Source organism: Pogonomyrmex barbatus, unplaced genomic scaffold, assembly GCF_055798465.1.
Source record: "Pogonomyrmex barbatus isolate J1 unplaced genomic scaffold, ASM5579846v1 scaffold8, whole genome shotgun sequence".
Lineage (NCBI taxonomy): Eukaryota > Metazoa > Arthropoda > Insecta > Hymenoptera > Formicidae > Pogonomyrmex > Pogonomyrmex barbatus.
The window spans coordinates 9,568,943-9,596,157 of NW_028297182.1; the positions used below are offsets into that span (position 1 = coordinate 9,568,943).

Genomic DNA, 27,215 nt, shown 5'->3' on the forward strand with positions numbered 1-27,215 from the left:
ATCTAGATGTGATACGTGAAATCTCACCTATAGAATTGGCAGCTCTGCTTTAAATGGCTATCTTTGCGCACGTGTTATCTGTTAATCGCTACTAAACAAATAATGTGCATATCTCGTATATAATCTTGTATTATATATATAATTTGTAATATATATATATATAATTTTATCTGCTGTACGAAGAAGTTACATTAACTTTTCGTAAATTAGTTGTGATAGGAGTGTGGCGGCTTGGTGTTGGAGGAGCGTTGTCCACGATATGAAGAATTTTTGGTGACGGAAAAAAGATGTTGGCCGCGGTGGGAGTCGAACCTAGGTCCTCAGGTGTATGAGTCTCGAGCGCTACCACTGCGCCATGCGGGCCACGGTGGTTTTTCGTGTATGTTTCTGCTAGGTACTAGTTGTGTGAGTGGGGGACCGCCACAGGAGAAAGATAATTTCGTAAGTACTATACCTAACCCTCGTAATACGATACCTTTGTAGCACACTCTTTAAAGTCGTATCAAACTAAAGATTAGGGTCGAGAGATTAAATTGAAATTTAACTAGTTAGAAAAAAAATCAATTTTAAGTTTAGTGAATTTTACTCGCGCACTCATGAAATTCTAATTCAATCAGTAGTCTGATACAGACTTTACAGGTTAACATTTGAGGTTACATTTTATCATTGCAACTTGTTTATAGATTCACAATGACGACGTCATTAGCAGCGCAACTTAAAAAACTGAGAACTCCGCAGACGAATTTGTTGCTGCAGGATAAGAAACGTCCCAGCTTGCTGTTTGATCCGAAAGAAGCTGCGAATTTGGACAGAGATACTGTATTGAGTATTGGTTAGTTTTCTCTTTGCTTGTGGTGTGTGTGTGTGTGTGTGTGTGTGTGTGTGTGTGTGTGTGTGTGTGTGTGTGTGTGTGTGTGTGTGTGTGTGTGTGTGTGTGTGTGGGTGGGTGGGTGGGTGGGTGGGTGGTGGTGGTGGTGGTGGTGGTAGTGGTGTGTGTGTAAATATATATGTGTGTGTGTGTGTGTGTGTGTGTGTGTGTGTGTGTGTGTGATGTGGGTGGTGGTGGTGGTGGTGGTGGTGGTGGTGGTGGTAGTGGTGTGTGTGTAAATATGTGTGTGTGTGTGTGTGTGTGTGTGTGTGTGTGTGTGTGTGTAATATAAACATGTATAAAGATTTTATCATATAAATTTTTTACATTTTTATGAAAATTTATAACAGAAATAGTATGTATCTTTTATTTACCTATCTGATAAATCACATTTTTTAATAGTTAAATTTGTTTAACAAATATAAATTATATTTATAAATTTAAAGAGGATATCTCAATTTAAGTGATTTAAGCTCAAAATTTAAATTTGAATTATTGCTAAATTATAAAAGAAGAAATATTTATGTAGAATTATTTTGTTCTTATTATTCCTAATATTTCCTATACTTTCTTTGTTTCTAGGTCAGAGTGGTTTACAAGAATTAATAAAACGTTCTGTACTTTTTAATGATTTTCAAACGACATTATTTGCTCAGAGCTCTGTAAGCTTTGAAAGAGCTGTTTCAGATGCTGAAGTGAACAAGAAATTGGATGCAAATATTGCAAAATTTTTATTATTAGCAACTCCTTATTTTTTACTGAATGCCTGTCACAAGGCATTAGAATGGCTGATATTCAGATATCATATTCATCAATATAATCGAGATCAGTTTATACTTTTGATTCTGCCGTATCATGAAACTCGCATATTTGTTAGGTATGTATGATTTAAAACTCTCTATTTTTTATTCGTAATGTTGATTTAAAAATTAGTACTATACACAATGGCAATATACTTTATGAATATCACAGAATATATATAAATGATTTATATGTAAACATAGAAATTATTAAATTTTTATTATTATATTACACTTTAATAATTATATTTTATAATGTAAACTAAAAATATTTTAATTTTAACTTATAAAAATATTTTTCTCATACATATTCTCATTAATTTTAATTAATTAAAATTTTATGATTTTGATTTTTAAGAGCTCTGCAATTGATAGATTTATCAGACGAAGCCGACAAGTGGCATTGGTTAGCGCCTTTACAGAAGCATGGAGTGCCACTAGCTTCTGCAACTCTCGTTAATCATTTGTGCTCAGACAATGGACTCCTAAATACATTATGCACTCATGTCCAAGAATGCACAAAGACTTACTCTAATCAGGCATCTTGCCTGACTACCTTATACGCTAGTTATACTACTGTAGTATTAGGCGTACTCGAACAAATGTCTACTGTCACTGAAAATCAAGTGAACCACTTACTGCAGACTCTTCTTGACGGCTTGAAAAGTCCCATTCACAATTTTGCCGCAAGCAGTTATATGATCGTTTCGTTATTGATAATGAAGGTGACTTAATTTCTTCTGTCTTAATTATATTTTAAATAAATAATTTTGATTTTACAGTATGTATGTTTTAAAAACATAATTTTTTATCTTACATTTTCATCTTATGTTTTTTTTTTACTATTTATACTATTTTATAAACGATTACTATTACATACTATTACAATTACATACTATTTTATAAAAATTATATTTGCGAAGAGAAAGGCATGTTTTTTTATCTTTTAATTTATAGAAATATTCATTAACTCTGTTTTTTTTTTGTGTTACAACAAATTTATAGGTGAAATTCAAGGCTAATACTATAGAGAAGTTATTGCTTAATACTTTCAAAAAGACATATCTGAAGAAGGAAGCTACCATCTTACTGTTTCATTTCTATCAAACACCAATTAATCGATTGACTGTTGTACCGCGAGAACTGGTTTTCCAATTGTCTGACCTGCCTTGGTTTCCCGAGACAATTGTCGCAGTTCATAAATTGGTTAACACATCACGATTTATTGTGCTTTTTCTTCAAGCTGCCTGCCAAATTATTGCTGAAGATCCTGAAAGCACCACCAGTGTGCAGAATATGATTGGCCACATACTGATACAAATTAGACTCGATGATGATACGGTGGATGCTATTTTATCAAATGTATCAACGTGCGAATTTCTCAAGACTGAGACTTCTAAGGTTGCAAAAGACTTCTTGGCGAAATTTTATCAGAACTTTGAGCATAGTTATCCGGAAAGTTTTGATCGATATCTAAAAAATTTGATGAAACAGAGCGAAAATGACAAAAATTCTAAGCAGACGTTACATTTTCTCATTTCATGGCCTTTCGGTACCACGGACACGCAGGAATCTGTCGAGATTCTGAACAAATTGACACACGTCAACGCCATGCAACGAGTGACCGCTCTCGAAATACTCGCCAAGAACAATGTGAGTGTGCCCGAGAGCTTTCGCGATATGATGACGAGTACACTTCAGGCTAGATTCTGCGACAGTAACGTTAACGTTATAAAAACTCTACTGTCTTTTCCCACGAAGAAATTGATTAGCCTATTACCCACAAGCACCCTCGTTGATGAATTGTTGGTTCTGCTATCGACATGTCACACGGAATCGAGAAAACCATTAGCTAAACCGGCTTTGAAGATACTTTTAGAGCTTTGCGAAGAGAGCGACGATACAAGCGTCTTCATCATAGCTTTACCGTATCTATTCCCGGCCACAGATGAAGACGTAGAAATCGCTATGGAGGTTCTTCACTCCAATTTCGCTAAGAACAATTGGTATATGCAACGCGTAATAGAAGATATCAATAAATCCCAATTGGTAAACGCCGAAGCGGTGTCTTCCGCCGCTTTCCACAATATCCTGAACTATGAACTGCTACCACCCACGGAAAGCATAATGAATTCCATGCGACAACAAATATCGCACGGTGATGCGGCATCTCTATTCTTCAACATGATCCTATTAGGTTCGGTCTGCCGAGTACCTGTGGGTTCAATGCCGGCTAAAACTGCACGGGAGGCTATCGAGATGGCCACAGAGATGATCAAGACGTATTCACGTGTCCAATTGCTGCGCGATTGTAATAACATCACTGGCCACAACATTCAAATGGCATTGAAGCTCACATCTGAGGGAATCCTGCCTCTTCAGGTAGGCACTTATGTTCTTGAAATGGTACACAGGCGGCTGAACATCAAATCCGAGTCGAAACTCAACTTCGACGACAACACAGAGCGAAGCAATCTGATTTTACGACTTCTAGAAATTTTCATCGAAGGCATGAATAATCATCATTGGCAGAAACATTATTCCAGATGTCTACAAATCTTCTTTCAGCTGCACTTTGCCACGGTGAAAGATCTCATCTGTTTCCTCGCACAGCTCTACGTGAAACCCGTCAGTGTGCAGACGTCCTATCATTGTCTGCAGATTTCCTTGCTGTTGCTAAATCAATGCAAATCCGTCCAATGGGCTTTTCAAGATTTGGATTTTGTAACCAATTTATTACTTTCACTGTCAAGACGTAATAATAATTGCAGAACGGTGGCATTGGATATTTTGAAAAAGCTAACACAGACTTTTAGCTTTAGCGCGGAGCCGTTTTTCGTATTGCTTCAGAAATTGGCAGAAAGAAGCGCGGAGATCTCCCAGGATCCTGACCAACTTTCACTGCATCTCTACATTCTTCTCTCTCCAGATCCGGATGTGTCTCATCAAGTGAAACAACGCAAAAAATTGCAGCAGGCTCAGAAATTGCTCTTCGATGTGGTGATGCAGCAGGATCAAGCATCGAAGATTCCCTTAGATCGAAGATCGCAGCTTCTTGATATCCTGATACATGTTAACAGCACTGAAATCCTTCAGCGATTGGCTCCGTTGGGACTGCAACTTCTACAAAAACTGAAGGAAAATCCAAAAAATCGATCGGCTGGTAGTGCCTTACGAAATATACTACAGCGTTTCAACGGAAACACAATTGATGCTCTGAACGACGAGCAAGTGTGGTTGCTCTTTGAGACGAGCATTCTGGAATACGAGTCCTGCGCGGTTACGGAATCCGGCGAGGAAACGTCGCCGAGTATTGTTTTGCTAAGACAGATTAATTCCACATTCTTCGAGAATGCCGGCGACCTCCAGGCAAGGATCCTGTCCAAAGTGTTGGACGTGGCAACTGATTGCGAAATTAGTAATGTGATTTCCGCCGTAGGCAAGGTGATCCGTCGGATCCGCATCGATGCAGCGATCGTGACGTCAGAGTTGGAGGCGATGAAGCTGAGCGGCAAGAAGGAAGCGGCGGACTTGGAAACGACAGCGACGAGTGTGACGAAGCGAAAGAAGCGGCAAAGTCAGATCCAATTATCCCATCCAGCGATGGTTCACGGTCGGTCATGGAAGCGCGGTGTCGCCTTGCTGGAATTCGCGCAACATACCGACATCCAACGTGAAGAGCTGCTTTACGGTGTACTGTTCGATTTACTGAACATCTGTCTGAGCTTGGAGGAACAGAGTCCGGTTGAATACACGAATCAATTGATCTTGTCGACGATCCATCGGCTAATGATGAAAAAATTACCGGTGCGTGATGCCGATCTGCAAATCGCTCTTATCACCAAATGCATCAGAACGTCGCGTAATCCGCAGACGCATCATCACGCGCTGTTAGTGCTGGTCGAGTTACTGAGGAGCGTGGATATGCGCCGTGCTCTCTTCAACATCATGCCCATTTTCACATTCATGGGCAACACGGTGGTGCGACAGGACGACGCCTATTCCATTCAGATCATTATCAAGACTCTGGAGACGATGGTACCGATCGTGAATGCGACCGACGATGAGACGCACGCTTGCGAATTGCTAAGGATTTTTATCGTTTCGTTACCACATATTCCCGAGCACAGGCGGATGCCACTCTTCGTAAAATTGTTACAACTCCTCGACAATTATTTATATTTGTATTATCTGTTGACTTTCGAGAGCCATGTAATGAAGTCCGAGCATCCCTCGCAACGATTGGATTTTGCTCTTCAGGTGTCTCAGGAAATTCCACTGCAACGATTGCTTCAGGTAAGTCATCGAAAATCATTTCAACTTAATGATTCATTAAAGTGACAATTTTCTATAAAATTTCTGTAGTATTTTATAATTTTTTTTTAAGGGAATTATTTTATATATCCAGAAATAAACTGAACTTTTCTGATTTTCATTTCAGATTTGCGTGGAAGTGGTCAAATTTATCAAGATCTTGCCGATCGATATTGAAGAAGAGCAAGGTAGAAAAATGGCGATGAAGTTCCAATACAAGCATATTTATGACTTAACCAAGTCCACGCCTAAGAGCTTTCGACTCTACAAGATAACGGCTATCTTGTTTCTTAGCAATCTTTTATCGTCTCAGGACTTTATCAATCGCGTGGCCGTGTTAAGTCAGGATGAGGCGAGTGAGATGAATCAGTACTACAATGATCTAGCAGTCGAATTGATCCTTTTAATTCAGAGTACTTCGAAGATCGCCGATCAGCACCAGAGCAAGCCAAGCGCCAAGTACTGGAAGGTGTTACTGCATAATTTGTATGACGTTCTGGATTTGGTGAACAGTCTGCTGCCGAACGCTCTGTTCCTGCAGAGCATCAAGAATTTACTAAAACATGAACTGTTATCGGTGAGGAGGAAGGCTTTGGAATTGCTAAATACAAGATTACTTCAGAAAAAATTTAGCGAGGAGGATCACGTCAATCTTTTGAGTTTGATCAAATCTTTGATCGATTTCCTCGATGTTGAAGTGAAAGTTCCAGAGAACCAGGAACAACAAATTCTACAACAGACAGTGTTAATATCTTTGAAGCTGCTGGCGAAGTTATTGGCTGGTAATCATCCTGCCATTTTTAAACCGGTATGTATAATATATTTATTTGTTTAACATAAATTTTTATTTCTTATTTCTAAAAGTCTTGAGTCATATATTAATCTTTTTTAGGAGAACAATTTATTTGAATTGAACGAACAATTAATTACCATTCGTTAAAATTATGTTTACAACATACTTATGATATATTTATGATTTACAGATCCTGGATATGACAACGGAATTTTTGCGGTCGAAGGATGGTCCAGTATTAGCCAGTGCAGCATTGTGCGTCGCGGAACTGTGCAGTTCTATGCGAACGCATGCTTTGCACTCGCTGAGTAAATTCGTACCAGCAATTTTGAAATTACTAAAGACCCATTGTCATCAAAACGTGCCGGATGTGATAGTCATTAGTATAGTGAGCGCTTTGCAGAAAATAGTGGAGTCTTTAGGAAACTTCTTATCGCTCTACTTAGATCAACTCTTGTCCGAATTAACAATGCTAAATTCTCTATACACCGACACGGAACATTCCAAGGTATTTCGTGATTTTTAATAGTTAATAATATCTTTTTGAAAAAATGCTAATTGGGTTTTTTTCTTGTGCTTAATCGTTCTGCTTACTTGTTTTTTGCAGATTGGTGTCGTAGTTTCACGTTTGAAGGCGACGACACGAAAATTATCTAGTTGCATACCTCTACGCGTATTATTGCCGGCTATCAACAGGACTTATGAAATTCTGTTAAATGACAAATCTTACAAGTGTATACCATCACTGATGAGTGTACTGGCTGAGTCCTTTGACAGCGTGCAGCCAGCAGATTTGAAAGTGGAGATTGATAATCTCGCTGATTTCTTCCTCAAAGTTCTTCAATTTCGCGAGAGCCTCGAAAATGATATAGGGACGGATGACAACATGGAAATTACCTTGAAAGACATCGTCGCGGTTGAGGAGAGCGCCAGTAAGGCATTCGTGTCACTAGTCTTGAAGTTGAGTGAAGTTACATTTAGACCATTGTACGGTAAGCTCTATGGATGGGCAGCGAATGATACGCAACATAAACACCGAAATATAACTTTCTACAGGTATGAAAAAGATAATGATAAAATTAATCCATTAAATTAAATTATAGTTCTCTACTTATTTCAAGATAATTTTAATTCTCACTTCCAATTTTCTCACTTTGTTTGACAATTAAACATTTAACTATTAGTAATAATTACAATAATAACAATAATTAAAACAATAATAACAATTGAAAACGACTTTTAATTTTTAATAATTGAATCTTTATTTTGGAGATCGGTTATAATAAAAATAAATTTAAAAATATGTCTATTCCTCGATACAATACAAGTGTGAGAAATTATTTTAATTCGTTAAAACATAACAAATTAATAAAAAATAACTTTTGTTCAACATCGATTCTTGAAAAGATATGATATTTAATTTCTCTTTTTAGATTATCGGCAAATATAGCAGAGTGCTTGAAGTCTTTGTTTGTCCTATTCGCTGGGCTCTTTTTAAAGCACGCGGCATCGTTGCTAAGCAGTAACAATACATTCGTAACAGATACTACACAGGAATTGACGCTTCCCGATGAATTGAGCAGAATCGAGCTAGTGGAAGCGATTCTGCTGACGCTTCACCGAGTGTTCGGATACGATGCACACAACTTCGTCAGTCAGGACCGATTTGAGATTCTCATGCAGCCGATAGTGGACCAGGTGGAAAACACAATGGGCACAAGGGAAGAGTACGAGAATCGGGCCAGCCGGCTCATCGTACCTTGTATAGCTTCTTTTGCCAGCGCGATTCCCGATGATTCATTACATAAACAACTAGTCTACCAAACATTGCTAAAGACAAGGCACGCAAAGCCTTATGTCAGGAGCACCGCTTTGAATGCACTGGTAAGATCGGATATGATGATCAGTTTAGTCAGTTTAATTTAGATATCATAAAATACTGTGCAGAGAAGTTTTTTTTTCACTGCTTTAATATTTAGTGAAATATTTTCTGCGCATAATGAGCGATTATTGTGTTTAATATCTCAAGTAGAATTAAATGAAGAATTAATTTTATATTAAAACCTAGTTGTGTAACTTATACGTACTTGTGTTTGATTATAATTTATGAACGGATCAAATTTGTGCGTGTTGTTTTTTTTTTTTCTTTATTTCAATCTTTTTCAAATTATTTTTATTTATATTTTGACAATTATTTGCTGTTGCGATCTAGGTGGAAATCGCAAGAAAACTTGGCGAAGATTTTATGCCATTACTGCCGGAAACTGTACCGTTTTTGGCAGAGATGTTAGAAGACGAAGACGAAACAACGGAAAAATGTGCGCAGAATGCTGTTCGTACTTTAGAAGAAATTTTAGGAGAGCCTCTACAAAAATATTTTTAAGTGTTAACACTGAAAATACGAATATATAGTGAAAATACGAATATATAGTGAAAATATGAATATATAATTACATTTTGTAATGAAAACATTTATTTTGTAATAAAGGATGTATAAGAATTTTTTAAAAATACATTTTAACTTTTATTTAAATTATTAATTATTTGTAACGTTATTATAATGTATAAAAGATAATGAAATGATTTAATAGAAAATATTAAAAACACAAAAAATGAATATAAAAATAAAAAAAAATAAATAGATAAATAATTTGATTAAAACAAATTTTTCTTTTAGTGTTTTAAAGATTCGTAGTGTTTTAAAAAATTTTTTAAATTATTGAGAGTTAAGTAAATAAGATAAATAGGTAAGAAAGATAGGTTTGGAACGAAAGTTTTGACAATGTTATTACAAAAACGTTGATTTATTTTTAACTTATCTACAATCTTAGACGAAGTATAGAATATATTATTTCCTTACATTATAATACAGAGTAAATATGCGTATGTAAAGTCATGACATAATAGGCTCACGAGTTGCATGATATCGAAACCCTTATAGTCCATTTATATTTAAAACGTTTTCAGTGGGAACACTGGGCCTTTTTTCAGCAATGTATTTTACGTTATGCGCAGCGATTTTTAAATATCACTTTTCGAAATAAGCAAATACAGCAAACGCTCAAGAATTTGCTGTTAATGCAATATGGCAATCAATCGCTTAGCGTTAAATATACGAAGAAAAAAAGAAATGCAAAGTTTCCGTTTATACTCTCCACGCATTCTTAGTGTTAAGCGTAGCATCGTCCGATTCCGAATTTCCCCGAGTGAATGTGGACGATAATGCAAGAGGAAGATTTTTCGGAATCGCTGCAGCCACATTCTGTGCTGTATGCACGGCGAGATGCACCTTCGCCATCGAATGCTGCGAAAAGATGTGTCTTCCTTGCTTCTTCCGGCGTATCTTTCTAGCTAATTGCGCAGGATCATCGTGAGAACTTTGGAATCCTTCAGAGATCGATTCTGTGGCATCTTCGTGATGGCTTCAGGCATCCACATAGACGTTGGTGACTTCTCGTCAATACCAGTGGTCATATGCGCAATCAGCCTGGGCCCCTGACATCACACATTGGGCACATCGGTGGGACCTCGAAGGGCCATCTCTTCAACATGTGTCGTGGCCGAAAGTTTTCTGAAATGCAAAGAAAAGATTTATTTATGCATTTATGTGTCTTCCATGCCACTATATGTATATCATTTAATTAAAATTTTCTTTTTCCGAAATCATGTATTGCTACAAACATTTAATAATATTATAAATATTAAGAGGAAAGAACTAAAATCTTTTTCTAATAATTTTAATGAAATCTTCAGATCGTGCAGTTTCTTCAAGATTTTGACGCAATTATATAATAAAATTCCATGATAAAAATTTCGTATTATCATTATTATTAATTTAGCATTATTATTTTTATATACTTTTCGCATTTTATTTTATGTCTTTTTCCTTTTTCTTATATACATATATAAATTATTTATAATATCCAGAAGTCATATATAAATAGGATATTAGGATATTTCCTGGAAAAAGTGGAGTTTTCAAAAAATTTTATTCTTGAAAATAAGGGAAGTTTATGGAATTTTATTGGAACTTTGCCTTTAAATTTAAAATTAGAAAAATTACAAGAAATTTACAAGAAATTTTTTCTTAGAAAAAAAAATTGACAATTTTGCTTTTATAAAACAACCCATCAATCGGCGAAATTAGCAGTATATATTTATATATAACTTGTAAATTAAAAAAGAAATCTTATACTTCATCAAAATGATTAATCCAGAGCGTTAGTATCCAAATATTAATTGCTCTTTAAAAATGCGCGCGACAACATAAATTTATTTCAAAGTTATATTTAACAACACCGTAATTTTATCTGACGTTTTGATCTTCCTAAAAAAAATCGAGTATCTTGAAAGAATTTTATTACAAGATTTAAATGCGGACATTTGTTATAATAAATTATACAAAAAATAAAAAAAATAAAAAAAAATAGTAAATTTGCATTATGTTGCATTTTAATAAGTTTTAACTTGCTTTACAAATTTACACAGGAATTTCTATTCTAAAAGTATTTAATTTTAACGTCAATATCCATTCTATTCACGTAGAACGCAATCTCTCGAGTGCAGCCGGTGATTTGCATCCGGTAATTTCACATATCAATCAGATCGCAACGATTGTCGAGTTTGCTATTTAGTTGCTAACTAGACAATTCCGTTAAGCCTCCTCAAAATGCCTCGCGAATTAATGCGAATTAATGCCCGACACATATGCCCGCGAGAATGTGCGGTGGCAGGCTCGCTCGTTGTTCGAAAAGCTTAACTCGAAACAAGAGGGAAACAAAATAATATCCAAGTGTGCGTACGTTTCACATAAATATGTATGTACATATCGCAGGACGGATATTTGGACGTACATTGATCTCTCGCGGCGCGCCAAATGTTTACATTATTACACTTGGTCGTGTCACATAAGCGAGCTGCCTGGTGCCGCGTGGTGCGCGTTGTGTTTATTTTTTTTTTTCCAGTGTGCCTTCCGTCGTCTGGCGGGCGCGCTGACTTTGTCATTCGAGTTACAGGCGAGCAGGTAGGCGAGCAGGTGGCACGTGCCCCCGCTCGACGTGTCATCGAATTCTAGGCAGCGATCATGAAACTTTTTTCCTAGCCCGTCTAAACTAAAGCCCGTAAAAAAATGAAAATCTTCGAATAAATTTCGACAACAACAAAAACTCCGCATTAGAGGCACTAGACTTGGCGGACGTAATCGATATTCTGAAATATCGGATCATGATGAAACGTTATAATCTACGAGCGATTATCATTTATTTGTTATTCAATATATTTTTTTTTTAACGCGTTGATCGATTATAGAATAGCGTAGTTTTCAAGTCTCCAAAAATTTTTTATCCTCCTAATTAATTAAGAATCTCATCGTCTTCAATCTTAACTTATCATTTGATTAAATTTAAGAATTGTCAATTGCAAAACTTAAAAATAATCATCTTTCATATTTCTTAATTATTTTTAATTAAAAGTATTAATTACTATTTGAAAATGCTTCATTTCATGCATAACATTATTTCAAAAATTATAATTTGCAGAAAATGGACAAGAAAAACAAAATAATATGATTTAGTTTTAAATTAGTTTTATATTATATTAGAAATTCTAAAAGTCACTTAACCGATAAAAGATGCTTTCCTATAAGTCTAATTAAGTTTGTTATCATTTGTTCTTATTTAATATTTCATAAATAATAAGGACAATAGATGACATAACTAAACCTGTGTCGAATTGTATCTATGTTGGAAAGTACAGAAAATTAATTAGGTCTGTGATACGTTTATAAAATTATGTATATGTATTTTCCTAAAAAAATTCACTAAATATTAGTATATATATATATATATATATATATATATATATTGAGAAATTCAAAAAATACTGCATCTTTGTCAGTTACGCTTTCATCAAATTAATTATATATAAACTATTATTAATTATATTACTAAGCAAGTATTTTCTATAAAAGTCGCGAGTTTCGTTCGTGTCAAAGCATCCACGTTATCACTGATTTTGTGATATTATGGTCTATTATTTATTTTATTTAGCAAAAAATATTTGTATCAGCGAAATGCAATGAAGAAGTTCACTCACCTCTTTCTAAACTGGAAGATGATATAAACGATGATCGCATTGCCGATGAATAGCAAAGCTATTAGGACTGTTGGCAGCACAATGTCTGTAATATAATTCAGATTTGATTAATATCGATTGACTAACGTGCTGTGTCATCTTGTTGATTCGATTTAGGGATACACTTTGATCGCGCGCGTTCAGAACCTCTCACATCGCGAACTGCTGTCAGTATTTTAACTAATAAAATTATTGATTGTGCGATAATCATTATCGAATAAATTAAAAGTGAAAAATGAATATTCGTGTATGTGATGTATATTTTCATAACGCATAAAATGAATCAGTCATATAGATAATATTTATGTCTAAAGACATTTCGATATAACAAGCCAGATAGATTTTTAATTAGAAAATAATATTTAATTAACAACAAATGACATATTTGATACTTTTGTTTAATAACAAGTGACATATTCATATTGATATCCGACAGATTGGCCATTTAATTACGACAATGATAAAAATATTATTATTTTAACAAGGAAAAGAGATTCTGTCATAATTCTGTTATGTTTAATATTAAAAATTAATTCAAGTATCGTATTATATTACGACAGAATCTTTTTTCATTGTTAAAATAATATTTTCATCATCGTTGTAATTAAATGGCAAAGTTTTCAGAATTATTTTTAATATAAGGTATATTTATAGATATTATTTCAAAACGTATCACTTCAATGTAATACGTATGCGTAATTTTTACACACACACACACACACACACACACACACACACACACAAATTGCACATACGCATTACATCGGAATGACGTTTTAAATCTTTAATATCTATAAATATATTTTATACTATAAATAATCCTACTAATTTATTAGCAACGGGGAAGTGGGATAAAGACATATATTGGGAGAATATGGAAAATTCATATTGACAACAGCATTAATCGTGCGGAAGACTTGTCTCATCCGCCTTGAATCCACGTCATCTCTCGCTGAGCGTCATCAACTGTGGCATACTGAACTTTGGACGCTACGGCGAGTAACTGACCGAAGTAAGTTTCTTTCATAAAGTGCTTCCTGCCTGTTCGTTTATAATTCGATATTTTTGTCACGTCGCCGTTACCAACGTAACTCGTTTCATAAATTAAACGATATGTCAAGTGACTCGGCCGTAAATCAATACTCGTTGCAGATAATAATAGTTTAGCATATTTAGCATTCAACATATTTCTAGACTGAATCAGACGTCATCATTCCAAAATGAGGAAAGAAAAATCATTCAATTTTGCGTTATACATTTTGTACACGTTAAAACATCTGCTAGAGCGTGTTTTACATTTAATGTAAATGTACTACAATATATATTCAATAGATTACATTAGCGACCTTACATCTAGTTCTCAAGCGATTCTAGAATGTCAATTACAATGTCAATTACATGTACATTAGTAAAATTTAAAAGCAATTTATTAATAAATTACTGATATAAAACGATAAAAAGATTGAACTATTATATGATGCAAAAAAAGATAGGACAAACATTACAAAAATGATTGTATGTCATGCAACGTTTACGTAAGTACAATTTTCATAACAATGATAAAAATTATCTTATTATCTTCAATCAAGAATGCTATATAGATGTAATTTTTATACACAATTAATTAAAAAAAATTAGTCATGAATTCTTGGATAATAATTTATTCGTTATACTAAGAATTTATTAAAAAATGTCAAAACAAAAAAAAAAAGATTAGATGTATGTATTGACGTTATCTGCAATTAAAGTTTATTTTTAAAATTCAATTAAAGAAAAAATAGTAGAAATAATTATATAATAGCTATTTATTTAAAAAAAAATATTTTTTTATCCTAAATTTCTATATTATCCCAATTAGTAAATATATTAAAATATTGGAAATATTGAAAATGAGTTGAAATGAAGATAAATCACTATAAATCAAAAGCAAAAACAATACAGGAAATAAAAATTCTTTATCAACTAATATAAAACTCATCATTCAATATATTCAAACGGTAAAACTATAACAGTTATTAATATATTATAAAATAAAGTAGTGTAATCATATTAATTGAAATGTATAATTTTACTTCGTAATATTTATATATGCGTAAAATAAGAATAAAATTATCATTTGAAAAGACTCAATAAAAAGAATTATTAATATGCTAATATTTGCATCAATATTAACAGTTTTTATTTTTTTAGAAGTTCATTCTAAGCTACAATAATCATTTCCACTGTATTCCAATTTTTTTGTTTTGAAAGAGTTTAACAAACATTTTCTGCAATAAATATCATTGAAGTAAGTGCAATTGTACTCCGATATCAATCTTATTATAGCTAGGCAATTTCTACGTCACAATCATGCAAAAACACCGATTACGAGCTACGTGCCTTCGTAATCATGTTTGAAAGAACATCTCTTATCGTGTTATTAGCGAGGCCAGGTCACTAGACTTCTCAAAGCTAATTGCACTAAATTAAGAGCTTTACTTCAAAACTTGTCAAACTAATGCGCTTTGTATGAGAAATTGTTTTGTATTTATCACTCACTCATGATTAAATGATTTTTTTCATCTAATTTTATTTTATTCTTATTATCACTTATCAATCTTAATTATCTCCCTAGGATAATGTTTCTGATATTATCAATAATTTAGATTATTAATTTAGATTATTGTATGTGAAATATGATTTCATTCGAAAAATCGAGTGTAGATAGAATTAAAAATTTTAATTTTGAATTTTTTGATCTTATATTGATTCAATAAAAATCTCCAAAATCTTATTCGTATATAAAGAGATAAAAAAACTCATTTTCTAACTTTTTCAAAATTTTTTCGTGAAATTCGTCAATTTGTCGAATTCAAATAATCAAATTATATTTTATCAATATAATTTTGTAGAAATAAAAATCAATTGTTATTGTACAAAATTATTATGCTAGGAAAAATATGAAGAGATTTGTTTAAAATTATCTTTCATTATTATTCTTAATTCTAAAAAAAATTTTTATTTCTCATGTCAAATATAAAAATCCGTGAATTTTAATATCACTGTTTCCAACACGTGAATTATTTTTACATAAAAAAGTTTATTATTTTTATAAAATCAACCTCAAAGAATTTCCTCGCAATTATATCATTAAAAATTAAATAAAATTATTAGAGAAGAGCCTCCATTTTACGTGCAACAAACTCTAAACTCTTTTGCATATTCACAAATTCACCAAGCACACCCCCTCGCGTCGCTTTACATAACGCACAAGTATAGATCCGCGATTATCCTATTGATTAAGATCGGATTACTGTTTTACTGTATACGAATCGAATGAAATTGCCGTCATATTTACAGGAGAAAAAATCGCGAATTCAGTTCACTGACCTACGACGTAGTCGGCTTGCTTCATCATGGCCGATTGCGCCGAATCCATAACGGGGTTGATGCTACCACTCGCGACTGCGTCCTCGCCGCGTCCTATTCTCACCCCCGTCCCAAGGATATTGTCCCCGGACAGGCTCGCTAGATGATGGTGCTCGTTCTCTGTTTTCACAATCACCGCTGACGTGGCTGTGAGCAAAATTAAAGTTCCGGAGATTTAGCAATTGATCGACAAAATAAGGAATTGGCGAAAGTTTCATCGAAACTCAGAAAATTTGTTAAAATCTTCGTTTGATTGAATTTTTCACATTAAATTAATTTTCCAACATAAATTTTCCGATAAAATTTGAATTTTCGTTACGTTACGGATCGTTTTAAAGTTAACGTAAAATTAAAGATTTATTTTAAATCAAGGTTAATCAAATTTAGCAAATTAAATTTTCTTATAATGATACAAACACCAAAATTAGAATGGGAAATATTCTATAGGTAAATAATGATCTACGTCGTCTCCATGATATTTGATAAAGATTTCATAAACTAAAGATTTTTTTAGTTTTATTATTTAAAATATTCTCTATGATCGACTTTTTGTATAAATATTGAAATAACTATAAAAGGGGCATTTTTGTAAATGCAAAAGAGAAATAAATGCTGCGTATTTTATCAAATAATCTTCCATTGTAACGCTACATAAATCCTGCAGTCTCGAGTGATGTTGTCGATAAGTTCGGAATAATGCCGTGAACATACATGATGTAATCCGGATTTGCATGATAGGACAACAAGCATCGATATCTCGAAATAGCGGTCGACACAAAATCGGACGGATCATTGCAAGACCTCGGTATCGATCTTGACGATTCTCCCTGCGGTCAAGGGGAGGAATAAGCGACTGGTCTGCGTAGGGGTGCTTCATTACAGATCGATAGGGTCGCGGTTTCTACGGGGGGGAAGTCAAAAATCGTCATCACTCTTGAATCGCGTTGAAGTATCTCGATTGCGTATACTATTCTACAATTAACATTAATACATTGCTTTATCGGAAAGCCATTCAACTTAACTCCATTTTAATCTCACTAAATATGTATTCGTTTAACAATATTGTGTATTTTCAAAAAAAAAAAAAAAAAAAAAAATATGAATGGAAAATTACGTTTTTTCTTTTTAAAATTACTCTAAAATTAATTTTTAATTAAATAAATCGTTCTCTGACAATTTAAATAATGATATAATTATAAATTACTTTTAAAATTATTATAATTTATATTCAACACTCTTGTTCATTTGTTAAATAGCAAATTATTTTGATTTATCAATATTAAACGTAGAATATAATATAACATAAATAAATAACATTTATACATAACATATCGTTTTCAATTAAATGTGTATCCTACATTTAATATTTTTATAATACACGGAAAGAACACTTTTGTTGGTAAATCTAAAAATTTAGCTAGATACGGATCTGAAAACGATTTTGTTGGCCTTCAAAATTATCATATACGATGTTTAAATTGTTAGAAGATTGTTAGAAGATTCAACATTTTTGCAGTATTATCTTCATATTTAAGTGTTCTACAAAATAATTTTGATGGGCCAACAAAATTATTTTCAGATCTGTATTTGGTCAAATTTTAGTGTGTGTGTGTGTGTGTGTGTGTGTGTGTGTGTGTGTGTGTGTGTGTGTGTGTGTGTGTGTGTGTGTGTGTGTGTGTGTGTGTGTCATTCAGAATCATATTTAAAATATACATATATTTATCACTTAATATCATATTTAATTCCATATTAAAATATATGTTAAAATAATAATATATTATACTCTATTATTCAATGCAAAAAATTAATTTAACTTTAATTATAGAAATGATATTAAATAGGATTATCAAAAAACGCAAAGTAACAATTATAAATTAAATAGTTCAAGCAAGTCAAGCAGTTATATTTGTATCATCAGATCCCACTCAAGAAAATTTAAAAGTGACATTAAATAAAATTATCAACAGACACAAAATAAGAGTTGTATAAAAACGAATAAAAGTTTAAAAGTTAAAACAGTTATGGTTTATATCATACAAAATCCCTTTAGGAAAAAATTTACAGATTCCATGCATGTCTAAATTCTCCTCTCCGTCATCTCTTTCCTGAATATGACACAATGTTCTATCGACGTACCGCTTTATCTGATGATCGGCGTGCTCTTGCTTAAAACTCAGAGCAATTCGCGAGACCTAATATTACTAAACGAACTTATACTCTGACGATTTCTCCGACTTCGTCAGGCGAAATTTCCACACAGGCGAATCCGCGGATTGCGGCGTGCTCGCGAGTTCGTACGTACCGTTACATATCTCCCATCTCTGATTCTGGAGCGCTGGTTTTTCCGCCGATCTCTCTCTCTCTCGAGAGAGAGAAGCCGCGCCGCATCCGGGGCGACCGCCCATAAAACACGTTTACGACAACAACAACAACAACAACAACAACACGCATCCGTCGTTATTTCCAGGGAGCCGCAAAAAAGAACCTCCTCCGGGCAGAACGCTTTTTTCCTAACGTTACCGTTAGCGCGGAACGTGCCCCACGTGAATTAATCCTTCTTCCTCGTTTCCCCGGCAAATTGCGAAATTGCGCGCAAAATTTTAGTCTTCTCCACCCAGTTGCCACCGCCGGCGCCGTTTCGCCGGAGAAAAGGAAAACCGCTGCGAAATCACGCGCAAGTCCCTTTAGCAAATAGCGGAATCGCGAACAAAGCGCTTGCACAAACTTCGTTTCCCGATAAGAGCAATCTTGACGCGTTATATCACATATGGGTGATAAGTTGGTACAGCACCCAAAAAAAAAAAAAAAAAAAGGTTTTATCTTTTATTGCAAATTATCACAGTTCGTTGTTGCTTAAAGAACATCAATTTTTCACGGGACCCATTTCGGAAATAACACGAGGATAAATTCTCATTTTTATTTGTTACTATCTCAGAATTAGGAAATGTGGTGAAGTGGTGATTTCAACTTTTATTTAATAATTCAGAACAGCGTATGAATCAATAAATGTGCTGTAATGCTGGTTAAATAGTCATAAATACGTGGTAAAGAACGTTTTGCTGGAGCTAAAAATATGGTTTGAAAATAATTCTATTTATCAAATAATTCTATAAAATAATTACGTAAGCTGGTTAAATTGGTTGCTGGAATATCATCAACATTTTTTGCAGTATTATTATCGTACTTATGATTTTACATGATTATTATGATGAGTCCAACAAAATTATTCTCAGATCTGTATCTGATTATCCGTAATCTTCTTAAGTGCTTTAGTAGAATCATTCTTTTCGTGGAAAAATATCTTTTACCTTATGCCGAGATTAATCCTCTGACATTCTGAAGCGATTCTGAAGCGATTCTGAAGCGATTCTGTCCTAACTAATTAGAATACAAAATGTAATTTATGATTTTATCTTGTTTCATTCTGTTTTCTCTGTGCAAAATTTGTAAAGTGTTATTCTCTTTTAACCCGAGCACCACCAAACTCCTAACTTTTCCGACGCAGCTGGTCCAAGCTGCTAATGTAGAACTGACGATTCTATCGAATCGTGCTAATATTTACCGAGGCGCGATTGCGTTTACCAGAAGACGTTCTCGGGAAACCTCGCTCCTCTGCTTCTCCCTTGAAACTAATTTCCACTCGACGAAGAAAGACGTCGCTTTCTTCGACTGCCGTATTACTCGCGAGCAAACGCTGCGCGATGACTATAAATAATACTGCCGTTTACACAGAGTGTTCCAGAATCACCGAATATATCATAGTAAAACCACATTCTCGTCCTCGATTAATTAATCAAAATAATCATTTAGTAATAAGAATACCGAAGGAAATAATTATTTTTCATTTTCTTGCATATCTATTGTATGCTGTAATTAAATTCTAAATCACTATTTTGTTAATATAAAATCCAATTAAATTATTTCGCATTAAATAAAAATTTATTTTAGTATCCATCTTTTATCTATTAAGTTCGGATTTTGCGTAACAGTAACGTCATTTATTTTTAACTTTATTTGTTTTATACAAAAATTATTCAAATAGCAAGGTTGAAAATTGGAACACGAGACGACTTTTTTAAATGTCTTTCGTGAAAATTTTTTTTAATCATCCTATGTCCTGATTTTAGATTTTGTCTTGTCTTGTACTCTGAGCAGAGTTTCATATTATATATGCAGTCCAATAATTTATAAAGTAAAACGGATACAAGTAATTTATAGACATCCTGTATATTCATACGAAGAATCGCATGTTTAATCAAGCGCAAACAATTGTTGAATGGCGGAGTAATTATACCGACCGGTGCGCCTCCCGATAAGAGAAAATAATTTCATAAACCTTTATAGTAGCTAATGTTAACATTGCAAAAATTTCATCACATTTCTATATTTTGAAAATATTAATCTAAAATATCTCTCTGAATAATACTATATTTTATGCATTATATTACTATAGTCTAAATAAATTTTTATTTCTATTTTTCGTTTTATTGCGCAATTATTTCTTATCACTTAGAAAATAATAATAAAAATTACGAAATCGGATATTTGAATGATTGTAATATCGAAATCTTATGAACTATTTTATCCGTCAAGATAAGTAAGTACGATATAAAAATATAATTACTTATATAAATTTTATAAAAACTTAACATAATTATTGTATATTATACCGCACAAAATTATCCTTTTATAAAAAAATAAAAAAAATTAGTGCCAAATACACGCGTCCCAAATTATCTTAATAAATTAATATCGTTTAGATTAATTAATAATGTTAATAATAGCATTTAAATTTCTGCTAAAAAAGCAGATACCACAATATTACGGCAATTTAAATAAAATTATGATGCATACTTCATAATACATTCGTTATATCATAATGCTTTGATATCAAAACTATTATAATCAAATATTATAAAATATAATAGTAGTTATATTGTAGCGTGATGGTAAGATTAAATTTTTTAAGAAGACATATGATATTCGAGGATATTTTAATAAAAAATTTTTAAGGTAAATAAAAAAATACATTTTCTCTACAGAAACAAAAAATTTTATCAAAAAAAATGTAAAATAATACAAAAAAAAAAAACGTTATTCAAAATATATTTAAATATAAAAAGCTTAGTGCTGCTAACACGTATCACAGTAAGTCAAACGTATGATAAGTAAAAAATATCTTTTAAAAGATATCTTTTAAAAATCTTCTAGGATCATTTCTGGATCAACTGAATAATCTTGGTTTTTAATAAAACGAAAATCTACAATATTTAATGATTAAATTTGTAACAAACATACTTCATCACTTCCATGATGGTGATGTCAATTAACGTGACAATTCCAAATTCGTCCAATGTGACACGGCAAAGAAATCGAAGAGTTTAACTTCCAGTGAAATTGAATTATTCAATCACCAGTTATCGCCAGTTATCGATATTCTGGAATGAAGATTATAAATGAATTTTTCCATTAAAAGTTGAAATACTTTCAAAAAAATCCTACATTTTTAAGGCATCAAAGAAATATAATTTATTCAAATCTAATTTATTCAAAAACACCCATGTAGTTTTCAATACATAGAAAAATGTATTGAAAACAATTACAATTACAATAAAACAATTACGGTGTAACATACGTACTATAATAATATACAGAGAACAAATTTGGTGGTTTAAACTTCACTTTAGTCAGCATATAAATTAGCATTTCAAATAAAGTTAAAAGTGTTTACGTATTGCGCATTTAATCCAATACATATTCAAATATATATATATATATATATATATATATATATATTTTAATATATATGTTTAGCTATATAAATATTCGGAAATCATTCATTTATGTTGAAATACCGCGAAGTATTCTTAACTCTCCTTTCTATTTCTTCGCGAGATAAAAGTCTCGTAGGTCAAATGTATTATTTTCAGAATAATTAAACGTAATCAAAATGTAGCTGCATGAAGCTGCTCTCGGCTGTTTTCTTTCATTCATCGATAACATCATAACACGTGAACATGAAAACGCTCACGCGACAGTCGTATGATTTCCGTCGTACGATCATGGGATGAGAAAAAAAGAAAGAAAATGGAGATTAGAGGGGGCCAATCGCGTATCAATAATAACTCGCGCGAAAGGCGCTCGCTCAGCGAAAGTTCGCGAGGGTGGGAATCATCGTACGATTGCGTTATCGCGACTCAATATATGGGGAGATTTCGATGAAGTTCACTGATTCGTCAAGGGTCATCGGGTCACTCCGCGATACTCAATGCACTCGGTTCACTTTTTTTTTTTCCCCCCGTATTTCACGTATGAAACACGCGCCGGTCACGATGCTAATACAACTCTTTTCAGTTAGAAAATAGATCGTTCGATAAGCACGCGAAAGATAATAAAGCTTATCTTGTAGCTGTAAGCGGATTCTCAAGTAGAACAAGATGAAGAGAGCAAATAGCTCATCATAGTGCAACCAAAATGGATTATTATTATTATTATTATTATTTTTAGGATGTATCTCACAAGAAGCGCAGAACATATCCGACAGATAATAGCTGTGAATTCTGAAAGATAAATTCTGGCAAATTAAGATAATTATAATGACAAATGCACGAGCAATACTTTTTAAATCTTTATAGATTTCTTTTTGACAAATTGATTGCAAAAAAAATTCCAAGAAAAATAAACTGTTAGACAAGGCGCGTTCAAATGTTAAATCCTTTGAATAAAGTAAATGTACATCGCTTTTGATTTTTGTTTTTTAAATTTTGTTTTAAATATCATAAATATATTTATTCAAATGGAGGGACGGGATACAAAAATGTACATCGTAACTTTAAATGACAAATAGATTAGAATTTGTCTTAAAATATTATGCATTTTAACTATATATAATATTTTATATATTTTAAAATAATTTTAATCTTCCTTTCATAAATTTTGTAAATTTATAAACGGAGATAATAATATAATCTATATATATTTTTGTAAAATGAATTTAGAGTTCAGAATGTTGTAAATTTATAAATGGAAATAAAATTTAATAAATAACAATCCACTTTTCAATATCAATGAAAATAAGTTCCAAAGTAATGGTACCTTACTTATTAATAAAAAAATATCACTCTATTGCCTCTTTAAACATGGTTAAACGAACACCGTTGCAACGCAATGTACTGAAACGCTTTCTAATGTTGTGGAAGGATTTTCGTTCGTCGTCAATAGTTGCCAATTGTCGATAGCATCATCATCCTCATAATACAATTAATCTCTGAGTAGCCGATGAAAAAGGATAACTAGTGGTTTCAATGCTTTTAATACGATTCGGAATTGTTTCGTGGAATAACTACGAAGAATCTATTCGTGTAATCATGAAATTTTCGAGTGATATTAATATAACTTTGATATTACCTATAGATCTAAATTCTTCATCATGGTTCATCATTTGTTTTTCAATATCTGTTGTTTTAGAGTAAGGATTGGATTTGAATCCGGTATCAATCTAATCACTAATCGCTTATCATAGGCATCGAACTACTTGTTATTCTAACAAATATTCAATATAATAAATGTATCTAATGTATCTATTTATAAATATTATTTAATATATAAATTATTATTATTATTTAATATATAAAATTAATTAATATATATATATATATATATATATTTGATATATATTTAATAGACATATTAGATACATTATATTAGATACATTCTTGTATAAATTTATCTTACTTGGAGGCTAAAGAATTACATCAATTCAAGAATTCTCAGAGATTAAAGAAAAGATGACAAATATTTTGAAAAATAATGCAAGAAAAGCTTTGTAAAATTGTTTCCAAAAGTTAGTAAAATCTATGAATATAAATATATTCTGACAAAACACATTCTGAAAACATTGGTTTTCAATGAACTTAGTTAAAGTGCATTTGTCTAAGACACGTTAAGATTTATTTTGCAAACATGATAGAAATAAATGTCAATGAAAGTTTCAAACTACGTATACACAAGTGTAATATCAGAAAGGTGTACTGCATGCAAATATTTGGAGGCCATCACACATACAAATTCTGCGTTAAAAAAAGCGAGGAAAGACATAAATTTGAAACGTTTTCGAAACCAAGATATTGCTTTTTTACATCAGCATATGTTCATAGGTTACTGTACTCTTCTCATGTTTGTAACAATAATTCCGTGACGGTCCAAAGTCCAAGTTCTTTAGTATAGACAAGAGCTGAATAATGTCAATGCGAGCGCTGTTGTGAATTACGTCATTCTTTCTCGGAAAAAATTAATTTTAGAGCGAGCATGAAAAACGGAAGTTCGTTCTAGCGATATGGACAAGACGAATTAGACGGCTTTTTCTTGATCAAACCTCGATCAACTTCCACATTTAAAGAAGCAAATCGTGTATTACACAGATTGTTTGTTAACTTTTTATATACGTTAAATATATATGAAAATGCGTATCTGACTATAAATATAATAAATATAATAAATATATAAAAATTATTTTATGGTTATTGAAAACCGCCTTTTGATAATTCCCTAGATCTAGTTAGAAATATGACTTTTTTGCCATTTTCCGATGAAACGAAGTGTCGTCAACAAAATGTCGTACGTACAAGTCTGTATTTTTTCGTTAAAGAACAATCGACAAGTCAAACGAGGAGAGAACGATTTGTAATTTTCGAATAATTGTATAGCGATGACAAAATTACAAACTCCAGTCATACAACATGTCGCGCTGCATTACTGAATTACACGAGTGTCGGTCTAAAGTCGGAAAAGGAAGGGAGAGAACTCCAGAGCGTACGGGATGCGGTCGTTTCGTACGTTACATCAGTCACGTATACCACGTGCAGAAAGAGTGAAGCGAGTTGGCACGCAAGGTCAGCTATGGGTGATTATATCGGAAAATTGTCTAGTCAGGAGAAACGCTTACTTATAACAGCCATAAATGCGTTTGCCTTTGAAAATTGCAACAGCGATTAAAGTATTAAAAACCTCCTCCCTTCGCTCCGTCTTTGATAAAAAGGAATCTGAAGTTACGTTAGAAATTCCTATATAGGAATTTTGTTCGTTAAATCGATTATTACATTTTTTTTTTTATCCAGTTTGGATAATTCTAATAAACTGGCCCTGGCCTTAAATTAGAATTACATTACAATTGATTTAATGTAATATTTTTATTACAATTAAAATCGATCCTAATCTAATCTCAAGAACGTAAAGTGGGTTTTTTCGAAAAGCCATCTTTCTTCGTAAAAACACGGTTGGACTTCACTTTGCGCTGGGACCTCGCTGAATCAACATATAATTTAACGTCAGCCGCGCAAACAACGAACGAACTGTCGTTTTTTGCGACAGCGAAATTTAATTCTGCCACTGTCGCACAGACGAACTAATTTCCTTTGTGCAATTTTTTTTCCAAGTGGGAAACGGCGCTCTAATCGATTTTATCCCAATCAACGGAATTTTACATCCCGTTGCAGGCTCGATTGCTATCGGGATGAACAATTATCGTTATTATCCTTTGACGCAAGAGGCTTACGTTAGATATACGAGAAAAAAAAGGATATAATACGATATTCTTCCTCTCAGAAATTCATGATGATGAAATAAAGTTCGAAATATCATATAATAAAAATAATAAAATCCATATCTTCATGGAGAGTAATAGTTGAATAAAATTAAATATTGTAAATATGGAGGAGTACGAATATCAATTTTTACCTAGCATTATTAATGTTTTTATATAACTGATATATCATTCTTATTAATTTTCGATTCTCAATGAGAATAGTATATCAGCTATATTGATGTGCATTAATTATCTCGGAATTTTTATTACCTGGAAATTATTACTGAGCTGATTACTTGTCATAACTCATTCTCGGGTAATAGCGGTTTAATTGCAATTATTTCTCAATGCTTCGCGAAAATTTAATGCAGTTCGATAGATCACACTGATCAAGTCTCAGCTAAAGAAATTTAATAGAGCTCGATATCGCATCGAGCTCTATTTAAAATTAGAAAATTATAATGTCACAATTGTGACTTAATTTCGGTCATTTAAAATAGCAAAGATTCAATTGTTTATATTTTCTTCAGTGTGTTTACATTTAGAAAGAGATGACACATGATGACTTTTCGCGTGTTTACATTAGATCTGTGATCCTTTTTAACTGAATTTCTTGTACCACGGTTCACCCTTCCTCTCTCTCCTTTCCATTAAGTTGAAGAAAAGAGATAAAGAGATAAATCATGTAAGAAATTTAGATAAAGTAACAGGGCCTATTCTTACTATCTGTGTGGACCCGCCCAGATTATGTTAAATAATAATTTAGAGTTAAATGTGAAATATAGCGGATAAAAAGCGTGTGACACTCACTGATCAGGCTCCTGAAGGTATCGGTGAATATTCGAATCATTGTGAAGTCTGTCTACTTCCAGATCCGATTAAATATCTATTATATCTCGTGTCCCGGCCGTCTGTCAGCTGCTGCTGCGCACCACTACCATCACACGGTCCCTGCCACACGTTGCTACAGTACGATTCTCTCGCACTTGTGCCGCTTCCACTAGATCCTACCGAAAGGTCCGAGGGATTCGCGTTAAATCTCTTGAGAACTCTCCCCCACACTCTCCCTCTCTCCCTCCCTTCTCTCCCCCTCTTTTCCTTTTTCTCTATCTTTCTCTCTCTCTCTCTCTCTCTCTCTGTTTTTTTTTCTCCTTTTTTATTCACACGAGACTACCGCATGGTCCATTCGCAAGAGAAACAGGAAAAACGATCGAGTCTGAAAAATTCGCAAACAGATCGCCGTAAGAACTCGTTGGAGAAATCGCGATGAGATGAAAAATGCAACCGAAGCCACCAGGTAATTTGCAATCCGCTGAT

At 32.9% G+C, this 27,215-nt stretch overlaps 2 protein-coding genes across 5 annotated transcripts in view; one reads left to right on the forward strand and one right to left on the reverse strand.

Annotated features, from left to right (window-relative positions):
* The first annotated feature begins 285 nt into the window (after positions 1 to 285).
* l(2)k09022 (HEAT repeat containing 1 homolog l(2)k09022) lies at positions 286 to 9,288 on the forward strand. Of its 2 annotated transcripts, XM_011634105.3 has the most exons (10): positions 286 to 441; positions 684 to 832; positions 1,451 to 1,745; positions 2,027 to 2,393; positions 2,674 to 5,964; positions 6,110 to 6,790; positions 6,966 to 7,283; positions 7,383 to 7,831; positions 8,209 to 8,659; positions 8,988 to 9,288. In XM_011634105.3, exons 2-10 carry the CDS (start codon positions 691 to 693, stop codon positions 9,156 to 9,158), a joined length of 6,165 nt encoding a protein of 2,054 aa, XP_011632407.2. In that variant the 5' UTR covers positions 286 to 441; positions 684 to 690; the 3' UTR covers positions 9,159 to 9,288. The 2 variants fall into 2 exon arrangements, with proteins under 2 accessions (XP_011632407.2, XP_011632408.2); XM_011634106.2 differs by lacking the exon at positions 286 to 441 and having other exon boundaries at positions 481 to 832.
* Positions 9,289 to 9,560: 272 nt separating this feature from the next.
* LOC105424067 (uncharacterized) overlaps positions 9,561 to 27,215 on the reverse strand; it is a 42,705-nt gene continuing 25,050 nt past the window's right edge. Inside the window, exons 8-10 of one of the 3 annotated variants that reach the window (XM_089083718.1) lie at positions 16,277 to 16,462; positions 12,869 to 12,953; positions 9,561 to 10,346 (exon numbers count right to left, since the gene is read on the reverse strand). In XM_089083718.1, coding sequence (XP_088939844.1) covers positions 10,277 to 10,346; positions 12,869 to 12,953; positions 16,277 to 16,462 — 341 coding nt within the window. In that variant the 3' untranslated portion in view covers positions 9,561 to 10,276. Of the gene's footprint in view, positions 10,347 to 12,868; positions 12,954 to 16,276; positions 16,463 to 26,708; positions 26,906 to 27,215 lie in introns of those variants that run through there. The other 2 variants (XM_089083720.1, XM_089083719.1) reach the window with 2 other exon arrangements.